General features: G+C 35.6%; 1 protein-coding gene across 1 annotated transcript in view; it reads right to left on the reverse strand.

Moving 5' to 3' along the window:
* Positions 1 to 12,620, reverse strand: part of LOC129941381 (uncharacterized) — a 39,994-nt gene that overhangs the window by 4,009 nt on the left and 23,365 nt on the right. The window contains exons 4-13 of the mRNA XM_056050009.1: positions 6,796 to 8,038; positions 5,765 to 6,725; positions 5,238 to 5,693; positions 4,868 to 5,028; positions 4,504 to 4,809; positions 3,864 to 4,344; positions 3,666 to 3,782; positions 3,181 to 3,601; positions 3,036 to 3,111; positions 2,816 to 2,964 (exon numbers count right to left, since the gene is read on the reverse strand). Of these exons, the coding sequence (XP_055905984.1) occupies positions 2,816 to 2,964; positions 3,036 to 3,111; positions 3,181 to 3,601; positions 3,666 to 3,782; positions 3,864 to 4,344; positions 4,504 to 4,809; positions 4,868 to 5,028; positions 5,238 to 5,693; positions 5,765 to 6,725; positions 6,796 to 7,948 (4,281 nt within the window). The 5' untranslated portion in view covers positions 7,949 to 8,038. The remainder of the gene's footprint in view (positions 1 to 2,815; positions 2,965 to 3,035; positions 3,112 to 3,180; positions 3,602 to 3,665; positions 3,783 to 3,863; positions 4,345 to 4,503; positions 4,810 to 4,867; positions 5,029 to 5,237; positions 5,694 to 5,764; positions 6,726 to 6,795; positions 8,039 to 12,620) is intronic.

A 12,620-nucleotide genomic window follows, 5' to 3' on the forward strand; every position in this document is an offset into this window, starting at 1 on the left:
TCTGAAGAAGCCGTTGATACGTTCATCAACTATGTTTTGGAGGTACCATAATCGGAGTGAAAAAAGTGTTATCAATTAATATGTAGAAGTAATGTCTTGAAATCTGTGTCAACACAAAGGGTTTGGCTTCCTTAGCAGGCATTTACTAATCTGAGCAAGCTTTGAATGGAGTTTGATTAAAACGTTCTCATTTAATTATTTAAGATATAATAGTATAGATACACTGACCTCAATTTTCATATTACTTGTTATTACTGGGGACCTTGTATTGAGCTTGGTTTTATAAGCAATCTGATTAATGAGATTTTTTATAGGTAACCTTATTGCAGAAAGCATGTTCTATTTAACAAATGGTGTTCTCAAATCTTCTGCCTAACTTAGACATAAGTCAGACATGTTCATAAAAACAGATTAACGATTGATATCAACGTTGGGCAGATCCCGTATTTATATTTGTTTGACTTCAGGAAGCGGGGATAATAAAATTAAAATATAGAGCTGTGGACAGACAAATAGCACATCTAATGGAACAAACATTGAAGAAAAAATGTAGGTCATAGTAAATTTTCATGAATATTCTTTTTTTTTCGAAAACCCATCTAATGAAACAAAAATGTATAGATCGATAAAAAAAGAACGTTTTTACATCGCCCTAGAGGTCAAGCGAACGATCCAAAGCGTACTTTGAAGTCGGTCAAACACGGAGGAGGCAGCTTGAAGGTTTAGGGATGCGTTTCCTTATGATAATGAAATGAAATATATCGAGCATCCTATCCTTCAGAAACGTTCGCTAAAGAAACATTTGTTTTAAATGTAGCTCAACTGGAAATGACAATTCATTCAACAATCATTGCCGGGCTCTTCGATGATTCGGTTAGAATTCTGGGTGAAGATTTTAACAAGGACTCGATCTAAATTTTTTATCAGATGCTGCTCCATATGTGGTAAAAGCGGAACATGCTATTCAAGTTTTCTACCCAAAAATAATACATGTTAAGTGCATTGCACATGGACTTCGCCGAGTATGTGAAAAAAATTAGAAGTGAATTTGCTGACATTGGCCGTTTATAGCAAATGGAAAAAGTGTTTTTAAAAGCTCCATCAAGAGTGAAAATTCTTAGAGACATAGAACCTGGACTGGAACTTCCTCCACAACCAATCACAACGCGATGGGGGACATGGCTCGAGCTATGAACTACTATGCCAAGCATTTTGAAAAGATTGTTTGCATTTTTTTGGCATCAAGTTATGGGTTTCTAGTAACTTCAATTTCAAAAATTGAAAACGTGGTTTATCACTCAATTCCAGCACACAAATTAATATTAACAGCATTAACAACTAAGCTGTGAAGTCAGTGAAGAAAAAAATAGAGCAAGTAATGGACAAAAATGCTGCCTTCAAAAAATTAAAAATAATTGCAATGGCTTTGTGAGGAGAGAAATCCATAGCAGTTGAAGAATAAACAATTTAAGCATTCAAATACGCTCCGATCACTTTTGTTACGTTGAACGGAGTATAAAAGTGTTTTTCGATCCACCACAAAGCTTACTTACTTTACTGCAACAAACATTTGCAATACATTTTCTTTTTGACATTAACATACATATGTGTGCGAAATGGAACTATACGCGATTAAACACATTTTTTTGATGTTTTATGTATCTTCAAAAAGTTGGAGTGAAGAAGAGTTTTGATTTTTTTCCATTGGTATTTTTCTCATTGAATAATTTCGCGCTTCTTATAAACACCTTTTACATTTACAGCACGACCAACGAATGAACGAATATTCGTCGATTTTGACGTTTCTTTTACATGAGAGTTTTTAATTCGTCGCGAATGAAGTTTGACTTTGACAGCCACAGCCGAACACCATTCACCACCGAAACCAAAACAAGAATGATTTTTAGATTAAGTAGCGATTATTTTATTCGTTGCGAGTGTGGATAATGTGGAACGAGAATAACGTTTGACAGTTCGTATAAACTAAAATTTTTTTTCGCGACGAATAAATTTGTTTTCTTAAGTTTATTAATAGTTATATGATATTGAAAAGTAAAAGTATGTATCATAAATCAAATAAAAACTAAATTGCTATCGTTTTGTTAAAAATTTGTGTGGAAATATGTCTTCAAACGTATACATATAAACTCACATTTTGTAATTTATTCGTCGTTCGTTGGTCACGCTAATGTGAATACTGCTTTATTGAGCATAGTTTGAGGGCATATATTCGATTTTTAAGCGTATATTAAAAGCGCTTAAAACTATTTCTTTAGGGGACATTTTTGGTTGCCCTAATGAAAAGTTTACCTCGAAGATGTGAGCCAACGTTGAAAAATGTTGGTCGATCAACAAAATACTAGTTTTGTATACAAATTTAATTAGAAAATATTTCTTTGTTGACTGAAATTTGCTTTTTTAAACAGTTATTCGAAAATGTACTATTTCCACGTCCAGGAGAAAATACGTCACAGAGGTTTTTGAATTTCCAAATAACCACAAAGAGTTTGCTATTTATCTATTCATAGCTCTATAGTGCGAAATATAGTTTTAATATTAATTCTATAGTATATTTCATACTTCTTCTCTTTTCCTTTTCTGATTTTTGTCTGATGTTTTTAAACATTGAGTTACAACCTTAAATTGTAATTAAGCAGGCATGCACTCGTTCTGCAGAATTGGCTTGGTCATTTATGCAACAACGCAGAAAGAAGATTGTACTAACGCAGATTTTCGACGTTTATTAACTAATACTAATACAAATTGTGTCTTAAATGAGGAAATCATAAATAAACAAAACACTTCTAACACTTACATCTCTTGGATCAGGAGTAGAGCTCCTACGATGCTCATCCTTTTCCTTCTCCTTTTTGGTTGATACCGTTCTGCGACGCTCTTGTTTTTTACTTATCGAATTCAAAAGACTCATAATCGAAGTAGTATTATCTAAGGCTGATGGATTACCTTTTGAAATGAAAAAAAAAAAACATAAACATGAACATACAAATCTTATTTGGTGAAAAACAAAAGCTTACTTGATGTTTCCCCGGTTTCAGCAATACTTTCAAGTGGAGTCAATGGTGTTGAAGGAGCAAATGGTGATGGAATCGACTAAAATTAAAGCAATAACTTCTTATTATGCAATAGTTCTTAAATTTGTTAAGAAAACACAAATTCTACCTCTTGATCTCCTCCTACACTTGGTGTATTTGGAGCTGGCGATGTCGGATCTGGCGTATTAGCTCCACTCGATTCAGCTCGACTGTCTATGCGACGATTTGCCCGCGATCTTGTGCTGTATGGGAATTTCAAGAAAGTTTGGAATTTTCGACGTTCCTCGGTGAGAGCGCGTTCATGACGCAATATCATCGCTTCATCGGATATATCTTCTTCTCCACCTTCTTCGTCGTCATCCAACTGACTAGGACCACGGATATTTTCTTCCTTTTTGCCACTCTCTTCTTTCTCTGTAGATTTGGATGTTTCTTCTTCTGGATTGGCTGCTAAGCTAGTGGATTCCACTGGCTTGATTTTGTCAGTTCTTTCAGAATTGGTTGTGTTTTTAGTGATATCTTCAGCATCATAGTCTATTATTCGCCATCTAGTATAAATTAATAAATAAACAATAGTTCTAAACTTTTTATTGTGGCTCTATTGAGTCTTACTTTGGCGTTGGAATTTCTTTGTATGGTAGCAATTCAACGCGTGTCGCCGCGGCCACACTATAAGGAATGACAATGTTGTCGATGTCATACGAAGTACGACTTCTTCTTTCAAGAGCTCTGTAATATATATTAATAAAATAAAATACATTTAAGATTGTCAAAATTTTGTTTTCTTTGCTTTTCTCTTTAAAAACTCACCTCTCGTACTTTTGATGACTACTACCGTGCGTTGGTGACGATGTCCTACTGCGTCCGGATGGGCCCATCATCAAACCATTGGTGGACGAGTCTCCGTCGAGACTGTCACAATGCAGAAAATTCAATTCATTGTTGTAGCTATGATGCTGTTGATTATTGAGATGTTGCTGATAGTTGTTTGGATTAAGAATGTTATTGCTGGATAAATGAATTCCGCTATGATTATTATAAATTGTTGTTGCTGTTGTTGCTGCTGCTGCTGTAGATGCTGACGATAGTTTTCGTATTTTATTATTTTTTGAGTTTTGGTAGTTCAATGATGAATGTGCTTGGTGATGATTGGATTGCTCGGCATTTTGGTGAAGAGACTGGTGAGATGAAAGCGTCTGATGGTTGTTGTTTATTTGTTTTCGTGGATATGGAACGTAATCCGGTGATCGATTCCGTTGTCGATGCTGCTTCTTTGAGCTTTTTCCCACTTCTACTCGTATCAACGTCAAAGCAGCACACCACACAAAGAAACCATATTCACACAAACATAATGCAAAGAAAAAAGAAAAAGAGAGAGAGGATGGCGAAATTGTTTTTGTTTTATGTTAATAAAATTTTTATCAGATTTTTATTGTTTACAATAATTTACTGTTGGCCACAAGTGGCGTTGTCGAATGACTTCCGCCGCCTTGAGAATCCTGATGATTTCGTTTTGTGTACTTTCTTTTGCCAGTCGTTCCGCCATTATTAGACGAAGACGATGTATTAGCATTATGTGGCGTACTTGGTGTTATTCGTCCACTTGTGGCATTGACCGCGCGTTGTTCTTCCTTTTCAGCAGCTCGTTGGGCGGCGAGGGCACCTCGGATTACTGTTTTCGCAGTACTACGTGCAACACGATTTTGCCAATCTGTATCTCGAGATATTTTCTCAAAGAAAATCGAATTTGAAATATCTGCAATAAGGAAAGTAAGGACTGGCCCTTTTTTTCACTACAAGAAATTCTAGCAAACCTTCGGAAAAACTAAGAACTGGATGGAAACCAGGATCCAGCAGTGCTACTCTTTGCGACTTCATCATGGTGTCTGGGAGGTCTCGAGGTGCAGTAGGGTCTGATCGCCCAGTGCATAAAGCACACGGATGCAGTGGCCACTGACAACCGCATTTTATTGTGCTAAAAAAGTAAACACCGGACACATTAAGTAACAATCATTATAGAGTAATGTTTCTTTCATTTATAACAAAATAATTTATGATTAAAGCTTAATTAATTTTCACTCATACCATTTTTGTTGAGGGACAATGAATTCATTGCTCTCAGTACTTATTTAGATTTCATGTAAAATAAATAAAAGGGTATAAGGAATAGGTCATAAAACTCACCTCGGTCTTGCGGCTTTTTTTGATATCGTATGTACATTTGCCGTTTGGAAGAGCTTTCTCTTGCGATAGAAACTACTTTGAAAGGCTCTTGTTCGACAGGAGCCTTGGGATGATTCATTACTTCCATCAATAGCTGCGTCAAGATCTGTCTCATCAGCAGTGGTAAATCCGCCTGACATCTTTGAAGGTGTTGCACCAGGCAACGCGCCACGATAACCATTTGGACCAGTGCCAGTAGATGCTGCTCCTGTAGCTGCCGCTGCTGACCCGAGATTACCTGCTTCCGACGATGCATCAACCAATATAACTTTGCCCTTACGTTGACGTAATTGCTGATGAAGCTCCGTGTGTTGCCGAATTTTAAACTCCAGATCGGAGATCTGAGACACCAACCATGACCACCGCGATGCTATTGCTGCACGATCACGTGAATACCGCCATGCAGCACGTTTGGCACTAAAGAAAAATGTCACAAAACAAAATTTGTTAGTAAAAATTTTAAAATATAAATAATTGCATGAACTTACATCGGCAATGTTTCCTGTGAGATATTGTTGTACGGAACCATTTCATCAGCTGATTCGCCTCCGGAACTTGATGCTGTAGCATCTGAGTCTATCGCACTCTGTACTTCACGCATTTCTGCTTGTAACCTTCCCGATACATGAGCTATCTCCTCCGTTATCTTTTCATCGAACGTCGGCACTACAACTTCAACTGAAGGAGGACCAGTAAAAGCAGGTTCAGTTACTTTACCAGTACTAGCTGCTGATTGTATCTTTTTCTCTGGAGAAACTTGCTGAGAACTACTAGCTGCAGTCTCGATTTTCTTAAGAACACTTCGCATGGTCGTCGTTGTGACCGGATGATACCTCTCTTCAGCGTATGTCATTTGTTGATGGTCCACATTGCTGTTTTTACGTTTTGTTATCCGTGCTGACCATTCGAACAGACCAGCGATTTCCTCGCTGGCCTGTTTGCTCATATAGCGGGCCTGCAGCTTGCGCAAACGTCTTGACAGGAAGTCGATCTTTCGCTGCATTGTTTGTTGATTTTTCTCGATTTCAAGCTGCACTTCTTTGATTGGGTTTTCCTTGGCTGTTGGTGGATTAACATCTTCGTAGTTCATCCCGTATTCGCTGAGAAACCCAGCCAAGTCACAGATATCAGTTCCAGCAGCATTAGGATCGAAGCCTTTCAACACCTGCAACAGGTCGTCATCGATATCATGATCAATTTCGCTATTGGTGTCCTTGAATTCTTTTGCATGACTACCACTACTACCACATAGGGTTGAAGTAGTGCTGAGAGGAGTTAGGGAGGATAAAGAGGGTGTGTTTGGGATGTTCGCCGTGCTGGTCGGCGTCAATTGCGACGTCATTACTTGTGCTGATGAATTCCGTGGAGGCGTAGCTGGTAAATGATCACCACTTTCTTGGCTAATGGGCATCGGGCATTCATCTGTACCATCCAGTTGTTTCAAGCGTTCTGTAAAAAAAAAAAAAAAAAAAAACAAATTAATATGATTCCTTACTAGAAACTGTCTACAATAACATACCTTCGATATTATCATCTTCTGATGCTGTCACTGTTGAATCTGTTTTAATTGGTGGAAGCTCTTGAACAGAGATTATATTTAATTTTTGTGGCTTGTTAAGGACTTCCTCGTTTTTCGATTGAAGCTTATCATCAGAAATGGTTTCTTTTGCTTCTCCGCTGGCAATCTCGTGTACTGGGATTTCATCGTCTGTTTTAACTGGCTGCGGACTTTTATCATTTGATTTTATGATTTCTTCTTCCATTGGCTTTTTGGGCTCTTCGAATAAATGTTCGCCAAGTTTAGAATAACTCACTTTGTCCTCTTCCACTTTCGCTGTTTGTGCTTCCTGTTGCTCTTGTTGTGGTTGTTCTTGCTCCTCAGTTGATTTTAATTTTTGTCTTAGACAAATTTCCGCTGTTATAGCCTCCTCAATATCACTTGGGAAATCTTCGAATTGTGAAGTTATTATTTTTGCCGCAGTTTCAGGGTCTATCTGAGTTATCTTTGATTTTATCAAAGGCGAAGAATTGGGTCCTAATGCCGGCGGTTGCGATAATTTTGAGTCACACATGGGACCCATTTGAATGGAATTAGCAGACAAAGTCTCTCCACCATTCACTACTGTTGAAGGCGTAGGCGTAGGTGTCTTGCGAACACCAACACTCTGCTCGAATGCCAGCTGAAAAGCCCCTTTTGCCGATGCGACAGAAGGTGGTGGTTGTGGTGCTACTGCTATTGGTGCAGTTGTTACTGGCACTGGTTTGCCTTCCACAATTTTGTCTTTATCACTGCCACTTGAGTTATGGTTCGAACTGGTTTGTAAGTTCGAATTATCACTTACTGACTCAATGTTACTGTCATTATTGTTATTATTTGTCTGAGTGTTATTATTGTTGTTGTTGTTGCTATTGTTATTAGTTTGAAGAGGGCTGCTTGCGGCAGTTGGTCTTGGAGAAGCCGATGCCGCCGATGAAGATAATTTATTCGTCGGACTTAACGGCTCAGTTAGAGCTGGTGCCATTTTACCCGAAATTGCTGCATCGGGCTGCAGATATAGTGTTGATTTTAAAATTCCGCCTACCGATAACGAAGTTGATGGTAATTCACTTTCGCATGGGCTTTCTGTGTGAATTGATGGTATTGGGGTTCTAGTTGTGGTCCGTAAGCCCATTCATTTACTTTAGAGGCGAAATTATATCGCACCGCTTGGTTTGATGTTTTTGTTACCAAAACTTTTCCATCCACCGAATTCAAAATTTATCTGAGAACACCAACAAAAAATTTTATTAGTTAAAGTTTTGTAGGCAAGATTTTATTTTAGGACTATGTTTAAATATATGTAACATGAATAAGAAAACAGATGCTGTCACTTTGCAGGCAAACCAAACATTTATACCAAAAAAAAGCTATCCAACATAAGGATAACCCACGGACCTTTTAGTATTTGGAAAGTGGCTAAATTGACTTATAAACTGCTCTAAAACTTTGATTCCCCTTTGTCTAGTATAAATGAACGTACTTTCCATTATAGATATATGCACCTACCTATCTATCGCTGACTCTTGATTAAAAATTCAAAGGTGATTCATTCGCATACCAACACGATTAAAATTCTTATTGTGGTTTGCCCACTACGCCTCTAGGTGTTTTTCTTATCAAACTGTTAGATCTTGAGTTTGTCGTTTAAAATCACACATGCACATTTCACAATATTCCCGCATTTTTATCAATAGCTTCAAAATTCCTACTCCTCGAGATGCCCAAACAATGTAAGTGGCAAATAAACTAAAACACAGTCATCGGCAAGGTCCTCATCGAATGAAACTCATTTCACAAATGCCTGGTTTTTCTGTTTTCTACCCAGCCAACAACCCCTACCTGCTCACTTTGAAACATAATTTAGCGCATCCTCTGATAAGAAGAATACATATTTGCTACTCCGTTTTAAATATTGCATCATATCTTTTCCGAAAAGAGTAACACAAATTTCACAATATTTAAATTTTCATTATGAGTGGATAAGGTGCATAATAAACTCAGTTCAATGTACCTTTAATGAAAGAAAAAACTTTACCAATTTTCCCATCCCATTGACCTACAGAAACCATAAAATTAACTAAAAAAGAGAAAACATTGAGCGCGAAATAGTTTTTTTTTAAGTATTTATTAATAGAAAAACATAGTGTCGTGTAGTTAGATAAGTATCTATGTATGTATATACTTACTACAGATAATATTTGTGTCTCTCTAAACAAAATGAAAAGAAAAGGAGGCACGGCCACGACAAAACACCGGGAAAAGGTTTCAATCTCGTGAAACTCAACATTATTTGCTCATTTTAGAAACGAAACACCCCCGTCACTGAGTCAATAACTTGAACATAGATTTTTCATCGACAATCATATCAAGGACGGCGAATAACATTGTGATAAAACGATAATAACCTCCTTGAAGTTCAACCTGACAATCTTCTGGTTCTGGTTCGAAATCGGAATTTTCTCAAATTCTGATGAAATCACAAGATTTTGTTTGAAAAATTAACAAAAAAGAAAACATACGTTTTCGTTTGCCTTCATTTTGTTCTCTTTGCATTCTTTTAATTTTTGTTGTATTTAAATTAATACAATTTAGTTGCCGGTAGTTTGATTGTTAATACGTATTGATACGTTTTAAAACGTTTTAATCATCAACATCACCACACAACCACTCGAATCTGACTACAATGAAGCCTGCTTTGTATCTGTGTTATGTAGTGTTTAGTGTGCATGAAACAAACGAATACCTAAATTCTATCTCTCAGTATCTTTAATTTTGTGTAATTTGTTTTCCTTTCGTTCTACAGTAGGGCAATATGTCTCTAGATTTGGATTAAATAATAATTTAGAGGAAACATTAAAAGACCACACAATAAAGCGAATACTTTGATGAGCATGTTATCATTATTATTAATTAAATAAATAGGGCTATGACAGATGTGCATACGCTGTTACAAATTCGAAATAGTTTTGCGGCCTAAAGTCCATGAGGAATTGGTATATTGGTCTTTCGTGTTCGTCCCGGTCTTCTCACTTGGACTCATCAGTAAACAAGTTAAAAGACTTTGTGTTCAACTCATCTTACATACGTTTTTTTTGACGAAAAACTTAATACGAACGAAATCTAAGCAGATTAAAGCTTAAAAAGGTTGACCAAAACCAGGCTATTTTTTTTCTAAAACGGAAAGCTTTCTAATACAAATTCTATATATGTACATAAAAGTAGAAGACAATGGTCGAATTCACAAAGCTAGTGGCTACGTATTCAAGGGATTTTGACTGGCTAAATCTACCTACAAAAGTAGTTGAAATTTCCCCTCCGACGTAGTGTAAAAAATTCGGCTACAAAGTTAGTGGACAATGATTTTGACGTTACACAATCAGCTGCTCGGTAAAGTACATAACACGAAACCAAAATGAAATAAATTGTTCAATATTTAAATACAAATATAAATCATTCAAATTGTGTCTTAAATTTGATTTTATTGAACTTCAAAACACGAACGATAAGTTAAAGTTATCAAATCAAAAATATTTCTTATTTTATAAATTTGCATTTGTCAATAATATGACAGTTCCAGATTGACTAGCTTTGTAGTGTAGTTTTGGATTCACAAAGCTAGTTGAATTTTGACTACGTAGCCACTAGCTTTGTGAATGCGGCCAATGCACTTAATATTGTACTGTCAAATTTTATAATTGAAATAGAATTGTGGCCTTAAGTAAATCAAAAGTGAGAATATCAGAGCGAAACGGCAAAATGCAACAGTCCAATAATTAATTTAATTGGCAGCCAAAGTGAGACTTACTAATGGTAACTCATTCCGATTCCTTGAATAAAATTTTCCTAAGAATTGTTCCCATCTTCAAAAATTGGAAACGAAAATAATGTTACAGGTATTTAATCTGGGGGGTTATTCCGTAAGACGATAATCGACAAAGTGATATCGTCAAAACGATAGCGTTTGCTAAATAGCTATAATCTGTCATTGATTTCCAAATACTAACTGAGCAAATTGAAATAAAAATGTTTTGGCGTAATTGAGTTTTGTCACAAAGTTAAAATGAAAACTCAGATAACAAAAATAAAAGGAATACCTTCGGTTATCGAGACAATTAAGAGTCCTCTATCTTTTCCAATATGTAAGAATTTTTGTTTTTGCTTTGCTTTTAGCTTGTTGTAAAATAATCTAAACCATAATAGTTTTGATCAAAGTTTTTCAAAAGAGGCCTTTATAATTTTAATAATATCTGGCATAAATAACTTAGATGTTGAAATTATAATTACATCGTGTCGTCGGCAAAAAATTAAGAAAGTAACAATAAACACCACAGAATAGTTGGTAAGTTTGGTAAGAAGCAATTTGTTGCAAATTTTCACAACTTCTAACAGACAAAAACCAAGTTTTAAAACATTTTCAAGTTATCGAACAAGCATTATCTTTCGTTGAGTTCATTTTGACATTTCAGTTATCTTATACTGAAAACGATAGACGAGACTATAGTGACAAAGTTACGTGAAGCAAATTATTGACGATATTGTTAATGATAAACGTTTTGAAAATTACGGAATGACAACTCTGATTTGTTAATAACTTTGGATATCATTGTAATAGACTGTAGTATCTTTTTTGAAATTTCGTCAATAGGAAACATTTCAAGAGAATATTCTGCTGTCCATCCATCATTATATTTTTATTTTGAGGAAATATGCATAGGTTTTATCAATAAGATGTTAAACTTGTAAAGAGGAATGAAACCAGTAACAATTGAAATCAATATCAGCTAAACAGCCGCCAAAGTTTTACAGTTTTACCACGACATCTTTCTTATAAAATGTTCCATGACCTATTCGCACATTTGAGGCAGTTTTCACGTGGCCAAAATCAAAAGTCTAATTGTGTTATATTACACGATCACTCTCGTTGGCGAATGCGAACTGTGACTGCAAAATGTTAGCAACTTTAACTTGTTGTTAAAGCGTGCATGGTTCTATTTTTAGTAGTTCCATAGATTTTAATTTTTAAATGTCAAAAGGTGACAGCAACTACTGGCAATAAGGAAAATTTTAAGATCTATTCACAACACTGTGATTAATAATGTTAATTTTGCTTTTTACATCAAGTTTTATATTCAGCCTTATCATGAATTCCATCGTAATCGGAAATTTTTTCGAATCCTGAAAAACTGTATCATGAAGTCCGTTCGTAGTGGAAAATCTCATACAATTTTGCATTACGAACGGATTTCATGAAACAGTTTTTCGGGATTCGTAAAAATTTCTGATTACGATGGAATTCATGATAGGGCTGATTGTCTTATTTTCTCTGTTTGGCTGTCAGGTACATTCAAGTTATATTTTTGGGAAAGGATAAAATTTATTGATGATTTATTACAAATTTGTCAAACTACCAAAATCAAAAATGAAAATAATTCTTTAAATTGTGAAATGAATAACGAAAGAGAAATTGAAGCTGTTTTTAAGTTTCTTTAGAAATTAAATAAGAAATCATAAAGTAAATACAAACGGATTATAATGGGCATATTATGTAAGACAACTAAAAATAAAGTTCAGTTGTAATCCGACAATCGGTATTACCGATCACAACAATCATACACCAGTCAGCCAATAGTCAACAACAAGAAAATGGTTGACTTTTCAAGTGTATTATGTAAGCCAGTTGAGTTGTTTCTCAGTTGTGATAGTTGTCGAAATTCAACAACTGATATTTACCGGTTGTGAAGTGCATTTGTGTGTACAAAAATTTGTTTTTGGTACTATGATTCGAACATGAGTTCCATCGATGC

Source organism: Eupeodes corollae, chromosome 1 (assembly GCF_945859685.1).
Source record: "Eupeodes corollae chromosome 1, idEupCoro1.1, whole genome shotgun sequence".
Taxonomy (NCBI): Eukaryota; Metazoa; Arthropoda; class Insecta; order Diptera; family Syrphidae; genus Eupeodes; species Eupeodes corollae.